The 20871-nt window shown below is 38.5% G+C and overlaps 1 protein-coding gene across 1 annotated transcript in view; it reads left to right on the top strand.

Annotated features, from left to right (window-relative positions):
- Positions 1-20871, top strand: part of pear1 (platelet endothelial aggregation receptor 1) — a 72917-nt gene that overhangs the window by 31731 nt on the left and 20315 nt on the right. The window contains exons 5-8 of the mRNA XM_023284602.3: positions 8284-8376; positions 17046-17292; positions 20206-20308; positions 20553-20689. Coding sequence (XP_023140370.2) covers positions 8284-8376; positions 17046-17292; positions 20206-20308; positions 20553-20689 — 580 coding nt within the window. The remainder of the gene's footprint in view (positions 1-8283; positions 8377-17045; positions 17293-20205; positions 20309-20552; positions 20690-20871) is intronic.

Here is a 20871-nt window from a genome sequence, read left to right as displayed (position 1 = left end):
AAACAAAGCTTGCTTGAAGAGGCACCAAAGGATTGTGGGATTTGATTTTTTTTTTATGTCTACTTTTTGTAGGGTCAAAAGTCAGGTCATAACTGATAATGCTGCAGATACTTAGATAAGTAAAGTAATTAAGCCGTAGATTTTTAGCTATATTACTACATTTCTGGGGTCAATCCCCAAATTTAATAACACTGTAGTGTCTCAGCCTTAATATGGTTTGTAAACAGAACAGTATTTTATATCATTTTTGTTGGATTTGAATTCATAATATGTAAATAACTCAGTTAAAAATCACAACATAAATGGCTCTACAATGTCTTAACCCAATACGTAAACTGTTAGGTTACTTCTGGAACAGCAATCATAATAATTTTTAATTTTTTTTGACCAGAAAGCATTTCTTGTTTTAAATGTGTTGTATAAAAAACAGTGACATGATTTAACTATTCTATCTTGTGCTATTGCATGTTTAGGATCTTATTTGTTTCAATTAGTTTTTATTATCTGTCTAATTTGACATTTTCCTCATTACAAAGCACTTTGTAACTTAGTTATAAAATAAGTTATTGATATTAATATTATTGCTCATAGTAGTAGTTGTAGTAGTAGTAGTAGCATTCAAGAGACAGACAACAGGGAAGCTAAGGTGCAAAAAGTGGAGGAGACTCTTTAGCAAGGACCAAATAAACTTAAAACTAGAGTGAAGTAACAAAGATATGAACAATGATTATGTGGTGCCCATTTGTCACGTGCTTAAACACAAACTAAAGTATAATTACGTCAGCCTGGTGCACATTTTGCTTCACCAAGACATGAAAAACAGTCAAGCTTTAAAGAAATCTGAAGTTGTAGAACTTTTTATGTCACCCTGGGTCATGTAAAGGATGTTCAACAAGCAACGGCTAACTGCTTCCCCAGCTTATAAACTACAACTAGTCAATAACTGTGGTACAAACTGTAATCATGTCTTTAATTTTAACGCTGTACTTTTTCAGGGATCATATAAAGGGACCACAGCTGTGAATTAGACAATCAGCCATGCATTTAGTGGATGATCCAAGCTACCTTTGGGTCTCTGCATGCAGGCCAAAGGATGAACAAAAATGTCAAATCCCAGAGAAAACACATTTTTAAAAACTGATGGAATACTCTAGCTTTCAAAAGCTATTAAAATAGTGAAAATAACAGCAAATATCTGTAAAATAATTATACTTTCAGCAGATTCATACACAGTAAAAGAGTTACTACTACCATTTCTGTAAAACAACTACATTGTTTAGATGACAAAACTGCAGAAACCCCCCCCAAAAAAACTCTTTAGGGGCATCAAAAATTTCTTGATGCTAAAAAAAACTGCTTCTCACCTGCTTTAATGCAAATTTGTCACCATTGCAAAGAACTTTGCAGTAATCACAGCTCAGTTTGCATGTTTATACAAACAGTAGTAACTTTCACTCACTTAACCAGATCCTTCACACGGATTTTCTTTGTCATTTTTTATAAAATAATCCATCAAACAACCTAGAATTGTGATGCATGTTGGGAAATCAAAGCCCACAGTGTTTAAACAAAGCAACGTGCTGCTGAATTTGTTGATGCTGGAGGAACACTATCAGCAATAATTGAGTGCAACAGCAGAAATCTTGCCAGAATTGTGGTTTGTGAGAAAACAATGACACACAGTAAGTCATGCTCATTACTTACAGTGAGCTGGGGGTTTCTTCAGTTCCAGTGGGCTTTGTCAATTTGAGCAGCACGTGGCACATGAATAACCAAAATTATGGGTTCAGTTCCCACTGGAGCTTCTCCTGCTGCTGGCAGTAATTTCTGGAATTTTAAAGCAAAACATATTAAAGATATTCTCATTTCAGGGTTTCGCATCCTTTCAGCAACTTTTATTTCATCAGCTAAGCATCTGCTGAGTTCAGAGTTGTGGCACCTCAAGGCAAAGCCTGCATCATATGAATAATATTATGAGTGTGAATTCTGGTCCAAACTGAGTGTGTTTATGAAAATAAAGTAGTCAGAGCTCTTTTATTCAGTTGTAGTTAAGTCTGGCATTAAATATCAGAGAGTCAAAAGGAAGACAGATTTACAAAACATCATGTCAGGGTTTAGTTTTAGTGATGTGACAGATTAGTGAAGCTTTTTTTTTAACCAATTCCATCACTTTTTTGTGGTATTTTAGATTCTTTAATGTGGATATTTAATTAATTTAGTTTTAGTTTTTACCGGTACAGGTACCTGATGGTAGTAGTTAAAAATCCCAACTGAGAAGTTATGCTGATCAAAAAACCTTGTGCTGTAAAATAAGCTATTAATGGGCTAAATGCTTTATTTTACTAAGCAAGTTGGAATTTGTCACAATTATGTTTCACAAAAGGTTAGACTGAATTATTGCAAACTCTACGGAATGTAATGTAACAGCAAAACTAAAAGAGACTGTAAATTACCAAAAACAAATGAAGGAGGTGTACAACTAGAATTGAAATCCCAAATCAGCGTATACCAGTTCAGGTTTTTGAGACGTAGATTTTTAGCTGAGAATCAGTGTCTGAACCAGCCTTAGTTTGCTGGATTTTTAGTGAATTATTAAAGATTTGTACCCGACTCTGCCCGACTTCCTGCTTGACTTGTAGTTCAAGAGTAGGCTAAATGTTGTTAGTGTTTCTCTGCAACGTAGCACCCTGAAGGAATGGGAGAAACCCAAAAAAAGCAGAATATGGGCTCTTTGATGCAGTTTTACAGGCCAACAATGTGCAGAAGTTAAAATAGATAACAGTTGGTTGAAAATTGTAGTCATTTGGTGCAACGGTTTGCTGACACGTTGTTACTAACAACAATCAGCGGCGACATACATAAATAAAGTGAAACCAAACTTTAGTTAGTACAGGGTGAGTAAATTCTACCTTCGCCGTCACTGGATGATCTCAGAATCGCAGCATGTTAATAACAAGGTTTCTGTGCTTTGTGCTTGAAAAACTGACATTTTGGAGGTAAATGTTCGCCTCTCAGCAGAGATACCGTGCATTTATGGTCACTGATTGTGAGTCACCTTTAGAGGAAACACTGCCTCTTTGTGTACTCGTTTTCTTTTGTAGCCAAACACAAAAGCCTCTGATTTTACTGACTGACACCAGAGAAGCCCAGATGGAGCCGACTGGTCGCTGTTCTCTGTTTTATAATTGAAATATATCATCAACATGTCATCTGTGGACTCTAAACCCACTTTCTGTGCTATGCAGTGTTTTTTTCATTCTTGTAAATACATATAATTACACTTACCTCTTTCATTTGATGGCGTGTTAGATCCCCTCAATCTCCCTCCTTCAGTATCCACATGCCTGCAAGGAAACAGAAGAAAATAATCAGTGAAATGATTGTTTATTGTGCTTGAATGGAAAGAAAGAAACATGTGGTTGTCAGCAGAAAAAAAAAACTTGTCTTGGGTGAAAAAAAAAGAGACTTGAGGCGGAATTATTAGTCTCCACTCATAAATGTGAGTTTGAATTAAGTTAATTATTAGCAGAACTATTGGAGATGTTGGCACACACACCACCCTTTAAAAAAGAAGCTTCTTGTCAGTATGAATGGCATCTTAACACTGCAGCTTTCAATTGCGTGGTTGAGCCCAGCTGTCGGGTTGGCAGCTCATACGCCGCTTACGATGGGTGGAATTCATTTAGAGGGAAAGAATGCAATTCAGCTGAATAGATTTGTGATTCAATGAACAACTCAAAAGTGCGTCTTTGAAACAGATTTAACAGCCACACAATCTTTGATATCTATAATATCTTTTTTAAAAAAAAATACAAACATGACACATGTGGGTCTTATAGAAAAGAGACAAAAATTCTTCAATTAATCATTTAGTCAAGCAAAAGAACATTAACTGGCTGCTATTCGGGTGGATTTGCTGCATTTCTCGGTTGTCTTTGGGTTTTGCTTGAACAAAGAAAAGAACTGAAGACGTCATCCTGACTCTTGGAACCTGATCTCCATTTTCATGTTTCCCTTGTTAGACATTTCACAGAAACTAAACTATTAAAATGGTACATGTAACAATGGAGTGATTTGCACAAATTGTTGTGTTTTTTTATTGCCATTTTGTGAACAGATTATAAGGTACTTTCAAAAATGAAAACTTCCCAAAATGTCTCAGTCATGGTTGATGTTGAGTTAACATTCATTAAATGTACAGAAGTTAGACCTAGCAGACTCCATTAGGTTGAAGACATCGCAGGGTTCACAGGTGATGTCCTGGAGAATGGATTAATGCTGGAAACGCATTGATCCACACTTTTTATTATCAAAGTAGCACTATTGATTGTTCTACCAATGAAAATTTGGTCAATCAAGAGCCGCTTTGGACACTACAGCCCAAGATAACTATAAACCTGATATATTAACATGATTAACGTGGCCATCACTACGACTGTTGCCATTATTATGAAGGGTTTTCTGAATGTTACACTGGGAACTTTTCAGAAAATAGTCTGCACAACAAGCCTTTTCTTTTCTTAACATGGCTCTTCCAGCTCAACAAACCCAGTCAGTTTCTCAGTCAAAGAGAATTGCAGTGTGACTTATCAGTTTTATCAGGGCAGGTGCTGGAGCGAGGACCCAAATGCAGACACCTGAAGCAGGTTGTAGAAATCAAAAGCAAATGGAAAAAAAAAAACTGGTACAAAAGGTAAGTAAAGTCCAGATGAATAATAATAATGAAAAAAACATGAATCAAAAATATCCAAAAGGTAACTAAAGTACAGAATCACACAGAATCAAGGAATGAAATAATCCATCAGAGTTCAAAAACCAAAATCAGATCAGGAGCATGAGGAAAACCAGGCAGGTCAACACGAGGGAAACAAATCGAAGATGAAACGAGAGCAAATGGCAAAGATACACTCAAAACTGATTAGAAAGAAAAGACAGGTGAAACTCATCAAAAGAGGAGGGAAACAGACAAAGGAAGGAAGTAAAAACACAAGCGAAGCACAAGGAAAGGCAACATCGAATAAAACAGGAAGTAAAAAGAAAACAAAACCCAAAGACTATGACAAGTTTTCTTACTGAAAACCTTTTGAAGAAATTTTGATTAAAGCTGCAGTTTTCATTTAAAGACAATTCCTGCTTTTCTCCCATAGTCACAGAAGAACTGGTCGATTGTACCTTTTTACCACAGACTGATAATTGCAACATGTTTTTTTTTTTTTTTTTTTGTCTGCATTTGTTCTCATTGTTTAACTCCACAAAAGGGGAGTCAACATTATATGAGATCGATGCATATTTTAGTCTTGCAGCCAAATATTTTAATATTTAGTGCATGTGTGTGACCATCACCAGCCCTCCCTGAAAGCTAAGCAGACATTCTTTATGAGAATTCCCTATTATAAGTCAGGGAGGGCAGTGCTACACCTCAGTGATGTGTGGGGGAAACAAAGACTGGACAGGACGAAACTGGACGAACAGGGATAGCAATTAACAGGCGGTGCTATTGCAATTAAAGATAGTAAGGTGGTGTGTTATTCCCAACTACTAACTGTCAATCAATTAAAAAAAAAAAATTTAAAAAATTAAAAAAATTTTGAAAAAAGAAAAGAAATCCAAACCAGCACAAAAGAAAAAGAGATACAATAAATAAATAATTAAACAAACGGTACTGAGCACCATAATTGTGGATGTCTTGATAGTATAGAATAGAATAGAACAGGCCAGAAGAGGATACAAGTGCAAGAGAGAATGAGTTTAGGGTAGAGAGTCTGGAGAGATTCTCAGCACATTCTGGCGGGTCCCATCATTCACTGAAATGGGACTCAGCAGTGGCTGGCGAGACCTGATCAAACATGCAAGTGTGAAGAACCCCGAAGCCCAGAACAGCAATCACGGCAAGGCAGGGCCAAGCCAACAGGGCACCCCTCCCCCCGGGCCGTAGGAGCCACAGGGTGGCGCCCCCAGAGAGCCACCGGGGCCACCGTGAACGACGCGAACCCGGAGAACAAGAGGGAGCAGCTACCGACACCCCCAGCGCGCCAAGACCGACCCAGGCGGCCCGGGGCACGAGGACCCACCCGCCACCCAAACCCTAACCCCCACCAAACCCCCCACCCCACCACTCGACCCGCCCAACCCCACCCCTTCTCCCTCCCCCGAGGGGGCCAACGGCCCCACACAGCCAGGAAGCCAGACACGGGCCGAGCGGCCCACCGAAGGGGCGGCAACCAGCCCATCACAAGGCAGGCCGCCACCGGGAGCCGGCCAGAGGAAATCGGAGCCGGGACCCGATGCGAGTCCAGAGGGTAAAAATGGACAGTGTGGTGGGGCCCGGCGACGCCAACAGGGAGGCACCCCGCATACCCCCCGCACCAGGCCCCAGGTGAGCGCAGTACACCCAGGGCCCCCACTCCCCGCAATGCGCCCTGACAACCCACCAGGACAGAGCCACCACATGCCACCAGCCCGCAGTACAGCCACAGCGCCCACCAGGACGGCCAATCCAGCCCCCTCAGCCCACCAAGAGCCATCGCACCAGCCTGGACCCGTCGGGCACGCAGGAGAACCCCCCCCGACCACAGCTCCCAGGTCCCGGGGACCCCCCAGCCACAGCAACACGGATGATGGTCCACCCCCGCCACCCCATAGCCATAAGGTGGCCGGGTCCCACCAGTGAGGCCATATTGGTGAAATCCCCCCCATTACTCCCTGTTAACATGTCTCCCGATCCCAGACTGGAGACATTATCCCTGCACCGTGATACTGTAACCCTGAGTGTCATGTGGTGCATTAAAAGTGGGGAGGCTGGGCGAGGCGTCCAGGGGGCAGGCCAGAGGACCACAGAGGATGGCTACTCTGCAGCCTACCCTGGCCCAAGTTCCCCGAGCCGTCCCAGACCTACCCCTACAACAACATGTTATATATTAATGCACCAGCGCATGAAGCTGAACCTAGAACTCTTCCCAGTTGTCTGTAATCCAAAGTTGGCTGGTCATCCTTGGCCTTGAGTCATCAGTGTATTTATATTTATGAAACTGTTCTGGACAAACTACCTGCATATCTGTGCAAACTGATTTCACGGAGCCCTTCCTCCAGTCATTATCTCATAGGACAGATATCTGTCTCTCAGTTCGAACAGAGATGGGAAACAAAGCTTTCACGTTTCTTGGAGTTTTCAGAAAAACATTAGAAAAACAACTGATTTTTTTTTTTTTTTTAACACTTGTATACCATCGCTTGGTTCTGAGTGTTGTTCTATTTGCAAGCCTGATGATGTATTTTACTGTCCTGGCCAAAGGTCTGCACTATGAAGCAGGATTAGAGGTAATCGAGGTAACTTTAGGTTTAATTCTGGGTTTTCAGGACTGCAACGGTGGTTCACTTTTTATCATCTTATTCTAAACACTTAACTGGCTTCAGAGCAAGTTATGTTAGAGATAACCGATCAACACACATATAACACAAATCAGTTCTCTTGAAAAATAGCATCATTTGCAGTTATAATGCCATGTGTTTGTCATGCTGGCAATTGTAAATTGATATAATCCTAAAACAGACACCGATAAACACAAAATCCTTGTATTTCTTGACTTTATAGGATTTTCAGTACGTCTGTTTAATGGTATGAGTTATGATTTTATATTTATTTTTTGTTTTTAACACCAAAAGGAGGCTGAAAGAAAAAGCCTGAAACTGACTTGCACGCTATAAGAACAAAATTTATCCTTTACATCACCAGAAAAACAGCTTTTTTTTAATTGCTTGATGATTTATTCTTTACATTGTTTGTCCTTTTTGTGAGTATAGCATAAAAGGGCAACATCTGTAATTGTTATTCAATCTTGTGTCGTCTAATGATAATTGAACTACATGTTAAATAAGAAACTAGCATCATAATTACATTTTACTCAGATTTTAAACAAGACAGTGACATTGAAAAGTGACATTTTTTGTCAGCTTTGATTCCAGGTTTTGTCTGCACAAATTTGGCCGTAATATACTTTGAACTTCCTAATATTGGTTTAAGATTATAGTTTGTTCTTGTAAGAAGTTTGTGAACAAATACAGAACTAGATTCAGAAACCCTGATTGGACTGAGAGCCTGATAGCAATTGTTAGGTTTAGTGATGCGGAAAAGATACCTTGTGCATGTTAAAAATGGCGCTAACGTCAGTGGTTATTTCTGCTGCTGCTTCTCTGTCTCATGCAGTTTTCTGTTAAAAGGCTTCAGATCGCCTTTACATTGAAAACTCTGACAAAACTTTGACTAATAGTGTTTCTCATCAACAGCTCGCTGCACCAAGGAGTGTGTCCACGGCCGGTGTGTCGCTCCGGATCGCTGCCAGTGCGAAGGCGGCTGGCGAGGCGACGACTGTTCCAGCGGTATGAATCAGCCTTTTCCTCTCAATCGCAGACATTTCCTCACTTTCTCTCTCTTTCTGCCTCTCCTCGCACAAACACACTTCTCATACACAGCAGGAAAGACAGCTGGCCATTAGTCAAGTGGCTGATCTTCACATGCACCACTCCATCACACACACTGAAGGCCTTTCCAGTGGAAACGGCAAGGGAGCATTACTGCATGCACAGCAATGAGTCAGTGATGTGAGCCTCGGTCCACAAAGCAGTTTACTAGTCCAGGAGGACACTGAGCAGCACCTCCACCTCTCACCCACAGTTACTATGCAAAATTAATAATAATAATAGTCATAACTTCACAACAGCTTTTCATGATACTGACAAGTGCTCTTAAGAAAAACTAATAAAAACCATCAAGCTGAATGAAAGGGAAACATCGAATGTCCAAAATGTAACAAAAAAGCATGAGAGCAGTAAATTAAGTGTAGTATAAAATACTGCAAGGAGTTCAGAAAGCTTTGTTAACCCTTTGAACTCCAAGTAGTTTCTGTTTGCTCATGTCACATCTTTGCTCACTGTGGGATCATTTTTTAGCTAAATATAAAGACCTCTATGGAAACGGCACAAAAAAGTTGAGTTTCTTTCATTATTTCTACTACCCCCCCCCCCCAAAAAAAAAAAAAAAAAATTAAAAATCTAATTAACACATACAACATTTTCCAAGTGCCAACAGGTACTAACAATGTTAGGAAAAAAAACTCTACATACTTAAAATATTTTACGACATTAATATGCTTCCATACATGTCTCCTATCTGTGTTAACACTGCCTGCAGTTCAGCCAACAAGTCCCTGAATATTTGTCACGTGACTGTCAGTCGCATCTGAGTCACTAACAGATTCACTGATGCACCAAAAATTGCAGATTTTTTTTTTGTTTTGTACAGAAACTGGTAAGTTTTGACGAACTACCATGGTTTTAGGATGAGATTTGGTTTCGCGATAGAAAGGCACATCACAGATGATTAGTCCAAGGACAGTTGGAAAGTTGAAAACCCAATGACTCCATCTGTTTTTACAGTTTCTGGCTCTGATAAATGGTGTGACTTTGGCTACTTTTTTAAGATAAAACATACCGTTCAAACCCAGTGGCAGGTGTGGGAATCCAGAGGGTTAATGTAGACATTAAACCTGCCCCTCCTGCTCTTTTTGTCTGTTTTTTACCAAACTGAAGTCAGCAGAAATGGTTATATAACAGTTCAGAGTGAGTCTAACCGCATTTGTCTTCTCTGAAATCTCTTTAAACTTGATCGTCCAAACAGCGAGGAGTGTGAACCCAGAACCGCATTTCATGGGGCTGCTGTTCCCCTCATTGAAATGAAGTTTTCCACTGCCTTCATGGCACTCAGCTGGGTCAATAGTACACAGCCCTCCTCCTCCATTTTCCTCTGTGCAGAGAAGGAATTAGCTTTAACGGGTAGCGGTTGATGTCCTGACAGGGGGATGACGGGAAGGGGAAATGGAAAATGTTACCCCACTCTCCTCCTCTTGCATGCCCCGCTTCGCCCCGTCTCTTGTTACACTCCCTCTCTAGTCTAACCCTCACTTAAATCTTTGTTTTCGCTCCTTCTCTTTGCTCTCCTCTTTCTGCTCAGCTCCACTGTATCGTCCTATAATGGAGTCTTTTTGGCAGAATAAGACCCTTCCTGGATGCCTGTGTGTTGAGATATTTAACTGTGGGAAATGTGAGAGGGGCCTGATGTTTTCGTACTCTCAGAATTGTTTGCTCATGAATATGGAGACTATATGAGAGGAGGAAGAAAAAAATGAAGAAAATAGAGGATGGGGTAAAAATGGGAGGTGGTGATGATAATGTTTGAGCTAAGAGAAAGCTGGGATCACTGGGAGCTTGGAAACATCATGTCAAAGTATTTTTTCTTTAAGATTTTAAAGGCATGGAATCCAAACCAGCAGTGAGAGCATCTTGATAGATGTCCAGGAGATTATGTGGACTTTGGATGTACACAGATTCCAAACCACTGCTTGGACAATACACACGGGAAAAGGAGGAATTTTCCCACCATATCAGCGAGCATTCCTTGTAAAGGACAGCGAAGAGCTGCCAGCTCTGAACCGTGCGTCACTTAGTGGCTTTACATATGTGCAGTAATGCAGATTCAGGTTCGGATCACTGCTGTTCATCTGTGGATACATGTTCACTTTTCCATCACAGAAAGCCTGTTTGCTTCTATTTATTTATTCAGTCTTATTGTGACCAAGATCTGGTTTCCAAGACAAATCCGAGTAAATTTTCATAGTGGAAACACAAACGTACATGAAGACACAAAGCAATAATCAAACACATACTGGACAATATCAGTTAGAACTCAAATATATGTCTGACTTCAGTTTGTTTCTCCTGTAAGCTGCAAAGTAGTGCACTGTAAATCATATTAAGTTCATTCAGCTTAGAAACATAAGCTCCCCTGCAGTTTTACGAATCTAAATTAACTACACTTCAGTTGATTTATCACTTTAAAAGTATCATCTGAGTTGTGAAAGTGTAAAACTAGCTGAGTTAGTCAAGTAAACTTAAGATATTAAACTAAATTAACCAGTTCTGACTTGATCTCCGTTTCAAATGTTAAAGTTTCTTTTTCTTTTAAAATAAAGAGCCTACAGCCTACTATGTGAGACTGCCTCTGGTTACAGATAGATAAATTATAAGTCTTTGGGTGTAGAAACTGAATTCAGTACAAAACTTTATCATAATTAGAATTCAGAATTTATTAAAGGCAAGTGTTTGTTTTCTCAAACTGTTAAAAACAAAAGTCTCGTGGGATTATTAGCTTTCTAACAATGCATCAAGGGAAGTCTGCTTATATGCTAGTTTTGTCTCAAATAAACCAAATTTAATGATTAGAATGAACTCTCAGACCTTCATTAATCCAACCCATCTACTCAAGTTGCAAGAATACATTTTACAGTTCTGAAGCTGTGTGAAAATAACTAGAACCAGAACTAGAAATTAGCAAGAGTCCTATTTACATGAAATGAGAAAATATAAGTTGGCTTAATTTGTTTAGGATGTTTAACAGTCTGGAAAACAGTCATCTAAGTTGTTGAGATAAGGAACTTTAAAGCCACCAAGCCGAGTGTTGCAGTATCAGTTAAGTATTTCAGCAACTTAGACAAGGCCTGCTTTGTAGGACCATCAAATTCCTAATATTTTACAGAGATGAAAATCATCACAGCTGTTGTGAAACATATTTATATTTGTGGAGTTCAGAATAAGCTTTAAATCAGTGACAGAAATCTTAGTATTAAAAACAGACTATAATCAGGAGAAGATCTGGTTTGTAGCCAAGCCGCAAGCAGACAGCATGGTATCATCAGCACATAAATGAACACTGCATTACTCGGTTGAGAAATATATATCTGAATTATGGATAAAGTGAATAGTTTGGGGCCTAGTATTGATCCTTGTGGGACACCATTAGAAGAAAAGCAAATAAACCAAGAGCAAAAAGTATCCCAGCATTAATCATTTGGATAAAAAGTCGACCTAAAAATAAAATATTTGACATCAAAATTTCAATACAACTAAATAAATGTTAATAAAATACTGCATTGGTTATATAGATAAATAGATAGGTATTGATTTTTTATCTGGTTTAAACACAGTAAAACAATGTCATTTTATGGTCACATGTTGGATGTGGACAGTATTTAAAGTTTTGGCATATTTTTTTATTATCAACATGTAAACATGTACATTAGCATTAGCTTGTGGTCCTTTGCTGTTAATAGCAGCTAGGTTAGTAATACAGCTCTGAAATAAGTCCTGCTAAACATCAGATATGAAGAGATGACACATCAAAGCTTAAATTTGGTCTATAAAACAAAAAGTAGCAACATGTTTAGACTATTAATTTCTTTATTTATCTTAAATACAATGCTAGCTAGCTAACAGAAGAAAGATTTTTTTCAAACATTTAAATACAATAGCTGAACCTTTTAGGATTTGTCTTTTATATCTGGGTCAATATTGATTTTTTAAAACTGGAAAATAATAGAACTCATCTGAAAATCTAATCTGTGCACACTTGTGTGATAAAAAAATGTAATGCATGACGCTCATGTTGGAAAGAAAATATTTCACCTTTTTTATTCCTCTAGAAAAAAACAGCTATAGTCCCTTTTCACATTAAGTATGAAATGTTGTGTTTCCAGTATTTTTGACTTGTTTTAGCAGAGGTCAGGTTTGCACCACGGGGCCTTTGTTACTTTTTGTGTCACAAATAATCAAACACGCTGTAGATCACTGAACTATCACACACAGACGCAAACACTTACAAGGAAAATTTGGCCACAAATGCTCCCAAACTTCTGGCAACTCTGACTGTACATTGCAAAGATAAAACCAGAGTTGGACATAATTTGGACCAAGTAAGTGCAGTTGATGAATGTAAATAAACGGTGTCAGCGAATGTCAAGCACTTGGTGAGGCATTGTTTTCTTGCAGATAAACAGATAAGAACAGTTTTGATACGGGCCAGTGAAAAGTTCAGAGTCGACTCGCAAATCACATGTGCTGTAGCGAGTCATTGTCAGCACATATCTGCAGACCAGATGTGGATATCTATGCAGTTGTATTGTTCTAGTGATAATTCTAATTATAGATACCCAAAATGGCATTCGTACTAGTCACAAGAAGGAAGTATTCCTTATATCTCCAGATTACATAACAAATACCTGAAATGTCTAAAATTAATTTTTGTTATTGTATATTAGATGTGTAAATTTTGCCTTGCTTCAAATGCAGTTTCGAGCCTTAACTTCACTAAATGTGTGTTTTTAAAGCTTTTTAATGTTTAATGAATGGTATTTATTCACATTTACTTTATTTTATATGTTAAAACAATAAAATTACCTATAAATACAGTTGAACCGGGCCTAATACTGCAGAAAACTACCGCTATTAGTTGGGTTTGGATATACAATTTTATGTTAAAAAAAAATATGAAGAAATGTCAGAATACTGTTTTTGAGTAATTCAGTTTCAAATTGCAAGAATCTGCTGTTAGTTTTAGATCATATGACATGTAATAAGGTTTTTACACCATCGTTACTCCACCAAGGAATACAGCGAAGTTGTGACGATCGGTGTTTGTCCGTCCGTCTGTCCGTCTGTCTGTCCGTCCGTCCGTTTGTCTGTCCGTCCGTCTGTGTGCAACATTACTCAAATATAGAATAACAGATTTGGATGAAATTTTTAGGAAAGGTCAGAAATGACACAAGCACCACCTGATTAGATTTTGACAGTGATGCAGCTTATAGTCTGCATCTACGGATTTGTTAAATATTTCTGTGTCATTGTGAGATAGCGGAACGGCATCACTGTAACAATGACAAGAAGTGAATGTTCCATCAGTTGCCTGCTGATGATTGCGATCCTACTATAAATCCACCGCTGCGAACTTATCAAGACTTATCCGTCGGAAATCACACAGCGACTGAGTAGAGCACATCACTCTCTGAGTACTTTTCTTGTTCTATATTTGACAGATCTTTAATGCTAAAAATATAGCCTTTAGATTTCACAGATTGGAAAAAAGTAAAACCACAGTGATAAAATGATACTTATGACAGAATAATAACCTAGTAATCTTAGATCATATGAAGTATAATATTAGTATTTACATGTAACTTTACACACAAATGCATTTTTTATGCTATTGTACATTAAACATCTAAAGTCGTCAATTTTTGTAATTTGAAATTTTACAGATATTTTTGTGTATTTCAAAAAATGTGGCAAGAATCTATAACATAAAATAAAAAATTGTATTTTATTATAGATTGTACATTGACTGTGTGACTGTTAGCATCAGTATTTAAACATATGCATGTGCATAGTAAGGATTTGCATGTGCAAAAACAATTAAATTACCTATAAATATGGTTGAATAATAATACAGTTTCTTAAAAACAATCTTGTAAAAAAAAAAAAACTAAAACGTAAAACTAGTCATTTCAAAGATTCCACATCATATCAAGTGTAGTATGAGATTTTTTGTGTCACTTGAAAATGTTGTATATTTGATAGATATTTAATGCTAAAAAAAAGTATGTCTGCTGTAAATTTGGTGGATTTACCTCAGAAAAAGTAAAACCACAGTTATTAAAGAAATAAGTAGATCATATCAAGTATAGTAGAGAGTTTTTACATGTAACTTAGCACAAAAATAGAATTTTTATGTTATTTTACATTAGATGTCTAAATCCATTGTCTATTTTTAATGCTATTCATGTATTTCAAAAATGTGGGAAAAAATCCATAATATTTCAGATTTATACTTTTAATTTTAAATAATATCACTTAGAAATGTTGCATATGTGACATATTTAATGCTAAAAGTGTATGTTGCTATAGATTTGATGGATTTACCTCAGACAAAAAGCAAAAGCACGGTTAATAAAGAAATATTTATGATTATAATTACAATAATAACCTGGTAATCTTAAATCATATCAAATATGAGTTTTTTTATGTAACTTTACACAAAAATAAATTTTTATGTTATTTTACTTGAGACTTTTTACATGTTTTTGTAATATAGATTTTTTTGTGTATTTCAAAAATGTAAGGAAAATGGATAAGATAAATAGAAAAAATACCACAATATTATTGTTTTTCAGTTTTCCAGTCGCTCATTGACTGTGTGCTTATATCAGCAGTGGGTTCTTGCGGCGCTGCTTCAGTAAATCTCCCCTGCTGCCCTGGAGAACGTCTGTGTAAACGTAATCGCTGCTCCAGCTGAGTTTCTCATTACTCAACGAGACACACTCCGGCTGATGCCCACACAGAGAACAAGTCAACTTATGATTCTGTTAAACAAAGGAGGCAAAGGGTCCTGCTCCGAGTTAGTGCAATAAACACTGGCAGCGCCGCTCGCTCTCAGGCCAAATTTGGCTCTGCTCTTGTCAAAGCAGTTCCCTGTGTTTTCAAAGCCGTGGCGGGGCATGTGTGCAGCAGACACTGAGAACATGGCCGCAATAACAAAGGATGATTCACTGCAGGTCTGCATGAAATCACTGGAATCACTTTTAGCTGCACAGACGATAAGTGACGCCCATCCATCAGCTACGTCAGTCTGATTGGCTATCACGTTTTCTGCACGACGTCTTAGTAACTGATGAGAAATCTGAAGAATGCGCCCATGACCAATCTGGGTTCTCGGGGAGATCTCTTCATCGTAAATTGAAATCCAAACCTTGTGTGAATCTCAGCTGAACGCTTAAACCCCTCCGAGCCAATCGTCGGGCTTCTGTATTATCAACCATTAAAAACTTGTCCGTCTTGTGAGCTCCATGCAAATCTCCCTGCCAGTTTGAAATTATTTGTTGGTAATCCAACACTCCTGTATTTGGATGAGGGGGATGATGGCACCAGACGCTCTTCCTCCTGCTGTTTCTGTTCTGTTGTTCGTCTAAACCCAGAATTGAATTAAATTTGTTTCTGTTTGTTTTGCATGACATCATAGCTTTAAGTAAAATCTAAGCTTTGTGGGGTAGAGAATCAAATTAGGGTGAAACAGAATGAAAAAACATATACTTGCACCATACGAGAGTTACAAAAATCATGTGTAATCTTGTTTTGCTTTGGTGTTTTTATTTCATTTCCAGCATTGCAGAGCTGGTTTGACTCAGTGTTTAGAGAAGCAGGACATTAGTGGAAGGCAACTGGTTTAAATCGTAGGAAAATGTGGGCAATGAGACCGAGTGTGAATGTGTGCAGTTGTTTAACTGCAGGAGCAGAACTAGCACTGGAAGAAAACCTTCTCTGGATAAATAAGTTTGAAAAAGCGACATATCCAATGTAAACTGAGGCTGTGTGTAGGCATGATTAGACTCTGAACACCCAGCACTTTCTAGCTGTTTTTGCTCCCGTCACATTTTTTTTTTTGCACATTAATGGAAACAGCAAAACCACATTGACAAGAGCTACAGAGAAGTCGCTGCAGAATGACACAGTTATAATGCCATAAATCAGAAAAACTAAGAAACAATGTTGATTATTTATTTTACAAGAAATGAAAAAAAAAAAAGAATCAACATGCACAACATTTTTCCAAGTGCCCACAGGTGGTTTACTCATACTGGAAAAAATGGATATTGAACATTTTTAGTTTGTTTTTGTGGTTGTCTCATCTTTGCTGTGTAAACACTGCCTGCAGTTTAGTCGAAAAGTAACCAAATTTTATTATGTGAATGTTGGTCACAGTTAAGGCATTAATGGTGTTTTTTTTGCACTAAGGAATGAAGATTTTTCTTCTCCCAGAATCTGGCGAAATGCTTTGACTTATGTTGCAAATTTTTAAATGAGGATTTAGATGAAATATCACAATTTTAACCTTAGATTTCCCTCCCTAATTGTACATTACACGAGTAGTCTACTGTGTAAAGGTTGAAAATGTAATGAGTTTTTTGTGTTTTTATAGTTGAAGATTCAAATATTTTTAGCAATTTTATTTAATTTTTTTTAGATACAATGTCTGTAAAAACCCACGTCTGGGTTTTGGGGTTCCAAGGGTTAAGCCTCATTGCATACGTAAAATATGGAGTTTAAGATAAAATGAAACTATCCCATCTAAATCCATCCTGAGACCGTTTTGTCCTTTTACCTTTCAGCCTGTGACGACAAACACTGGGGCCTCGGCTGCAGCCAGCAGTGTAAGTGTGAGAACGGAGCTCTGTGCGACCCGGTGAAGGGAGCATGTCAGTGTCCTCCGGGCTTCATTGGACGCCACTGTGAAGACGCCTGTCCAGCAGGAACCTTTGGGAAGGGCTGCCTGCAGAGGTGCAAGTGTGGGACCGGAGGATCCTGCGACAAGGCAACAGGAGAGTGTGTGTGTCGGGACGGATTCAGTGGGACTTTGTAAGTGCACACAAACAGAATAATAGAAGTTGGAACTTCTGCATGATAACAGATCCAAACAGTGATTTTGCAAACAAAGGAAAACTTTTCAGAATACTTTGTTTGTGGTAGAAGGGGAGATTTCAGCTTTAAAGCCAAAAATCTATCATCTAAGAAGCATTTGACAGAGTTAAAAGTTATCTAGCAGCTCTGAGTTTCCAGAAGTTTTTGGGGCTAAATCAACATGCTAACTGCAGCTGCAACAATTAATCAGTTAGCTGTCAACTAATCGCATATTATTTTGTTAATCAAATTATTAAGTTTGTCATTTTTAAAGACAAAAATGTCTAAATTGTACAATAGCAGCTCCTTAAATGTGAATCATTTTTGCTCTATTTCCTCCTCCATGACAGTGAACTCAATATCTTTGTCATCTTTAGCTTTATTAAACACTGATAGACCTTTTTATTATTATTATTACCATTTTCTGACTCTTTGTAGACTCAACAACTAATCGATCAATCAAGAAAGTAATTAACAGACTAATCAACAAATTAAATACTCATTTGTTGCAGCCTTCATCCTAAAATGCCAAAACGATCATTAAAAGCACAAAAACCATAAGGCTCAGCTGAGGCTGATGGGAACATTTGTGTTAGTTTTGCAAGTATTTAGTCAAAAACCAGCCACATGATGGCCTTGAAGGTAAAGTTGGATCATCACCAAATATTTTTACAACTCATACCGAAGGGAACATGAATATTTGAAGCAAAACATGACACAAATCTCTGTAAACATCATTGGTCAGGAATGAACAGTGCAACAAACAAGCACAAGCAGTGGAAGGAATCTGCAGGTAAAAAACAGATTCTTTACTCCTCAGACTAACAGATATTCATGTACAACACACTGCAGCCTGTGTGGTGAGAAAACACACTGGAAACACTCACATGATGTCATGAATTAGCTCAGACGTGTGGTGATGTGTTAAGACAACCTAACACAGGAAAAATACATTATGAGGAGGGATACTTTGGTAAAGGTCTTTTAGAGCAGGAAGGCAATCATGAGGAAACAGTGTTAAGAAATGGTGTTTAACTACGAGGCATAGTTGAAGAGATAGAGGGAAACTTAGAAGATGAAACCTGTTCAGAGGCACAACTAAAACCTAAATACAGAGGAAGAAGAAGGAATAGAGAAAAGGAGAAGGAAGAAGAACAATAAGGTCAGAGGCGGTACTATTAAGTAAGTTTGACATACTCAGGCTTTCTTTGTTTAAGTTGACTCAACAGAAACTAAAAGCTCAGTAAGAGTTAACGGGTAACTTTGTCAACTCAGACTTTAAACTGAGTGTGTTCACATAAAAATGGGCATTCATTGCGTCACGATTCTTCGTCCGCACAAAATGAAACAATCGTGCAGCTGCTTCAGTCAACAGGTTGTTTTAATGGAGAACAATGAGGAATATTTAAATTCTAATGGCAACAAGTACTGCTACTACCCACACAGCAGCAGCACTATATATATTTAAACTTTGTGTTGTACTGAAGTGCATTTAGGCCTGACACGGTCCCATAAAGCAGGAAATCCTTTTAAGTTTGGCTGTTATTGATCGAATATTTGCTGTAAAAAATGCCAGTAGAACAATCAATTTTCAGCTGCAGTGCCAGCAGAGTAAACAGACTGAGCAGCAAATCAGGACCAAACATAAAAGCTGAGTTTTCTGCATCACCAACTGCAAACATGTTGGGTTCATATGGCAGACGATGCCTACAGTGTGTGATACTGTAACTGCACGGCTGCATTCAGTGATATTAGTGATGTACAGCTCAACAGGTTTGCAGATATGAAACATTCCCTCAGCTGAGAATCTGTATTGCTCATTGAGAATGATCAGGAAATTATACATGTATATTTGAACAAAGCTTTCTAAATTACTCCATAATGTCTCTTATCCACAGAGCTTGATGTTGTTACTGACTGACTGAATTTTGGGCAGTTTTTGAGTTTGGAATTTAAAAAAAATATCCCACAACTTAAAAAGGTTAAGTGTTGGATCCACAGACTGTCATTAACTTTCCTGGAGTCACTTTCATAGCCAGAAACTGACATAATGTGCTTCCTTTTTAGGTATGAAACATTTTTAGAATCATGCATGTAGTTAATTATTTCTACTGGGAGACATCTGATACCGCACTTCATTACACGTCGCTTTATTATCTGAATTTTCTCTGGAGTCGCTGCAGATCTTTCTTGGCCAACTCTCCTTCATTTCCACGACTTAATTTGAAGTCGGTGAAGAGACCCTGATGATGCTCTCTGCGCTCTGTGACTCATCCGTTACACCCTGTTTTTTAGTTGCCCCTGAGGATGAGTAAGCAATGAAAACTCTTCACCGCATCAGTGGAAAGTCTCACACTGCCAATGTGAAAGCACAACACTCCACGTCGAGCCACATAAAAGAAACCAGGGCTTGGCATCAGTGATTATGGGATAAATCTCCAGGATTAATTGTGTGTATTTGTAGCCTGTTCATGTTATTTCACCTCCAGGGTGTTTTAGAAAATCTAATATTCCTGCTCTGAATGTGCAGCAGGTAGCTTAGGCCAAGTCATCTCTTACGTGATTGGTCAAAGACACGTTCCGACTGTGCTAATGATTCCCACAAAACTGCGTTTTGTAGTATTGAGGAAGCTACTGTTGGATTTCTGCTTCTTTTAGACAGCTAAATATCCGTTTGAGTTTTCTTTTTTGTAGTGACCTCAATACCTCACGATTTGTCCTGAAACATCAGTAACTGAATTAATGAAAACACTTTTCTTTTGTGCACAAAACATTTACCTAACTCCTCAGGAATGTCCCGGGACACATGCAGTGTTTTTGAGTAATTTCAGTAAGTAGTCATTAAGCCATCTCCTCCGTTCTCTCCTCCAGCTGTGAGAAGGCTTGTTCGAGGAAATGCCAGGCGAGGTGCCCCTGCCAGAATGGTGGCATCTGTAGGGGCAAAGGGATCTGCGCCTGCCCCCCCGGCTGGATGGTATGTTTTCAAGTCGAAGCTTTTCTGCTATCCACTGAGGTTGTCTGACTTTGCACTGGCCTCAGATCTCACTTTTTTTTGTAACAATCATTTCCAAAGTCATTTTGAAGGCAGCCTGTCATCTCTGGAGTAGTTCTTTTATTATTTTCTGAGCGACTGCAGAAATTGGCAGCGTCTCCTTCCAGTTTGTGCAATTCTACTTGTAGTTTTGTGCTTCTAATGCTTTTCCTATGATGCTCTTCAGGGTGCAGTCTGCACAGAGCGATGTCCGGAGGGAAGGTTCGGGCCCAACTGTGCCGAGGAGTGCCTCTGCCACAACAGTGGAAAATGTGACCCTGAAACCGGACAGTGCAAGTGTGCTAAAGGTTTCACTGGGAACAGGTACGCATGTGAAAGTGCACCTTTGTTTGTGAGAAAACGTATAATACCTGCCTAAGTAAGTAAAGCAGTAAAACAGACTGAATCCAGGAAACATGTTGCTCCACCATCTCCGATTTTGTTCATTTTGCGACCCAAAACTTAATTCTGATGAATATTTTAGTGGGGAATTGTTCGATTTTCAC

Source organism: Amphiprion ocellaris, chromosome 9 (assembly GCF_022539595.1).
Source record: "Amphiprion ocellaris isolate individual 3 ecotype Okinawa chromosome 9, ASM2253959v1, whole genome shotgun sequence".
NCBI classification, from domain to species: domain Eukaryota; kingdom Metazoa; phylum Chordata; class Actinopteri; family Pomacentridae; genus Amphiprion; species Amphiprion ocellaris.
The sequence above is the reverse complement of the archived record's forward strand: the minus strand, read 5'-3'. Positions and strand labels throughout refer to the sequence as shown.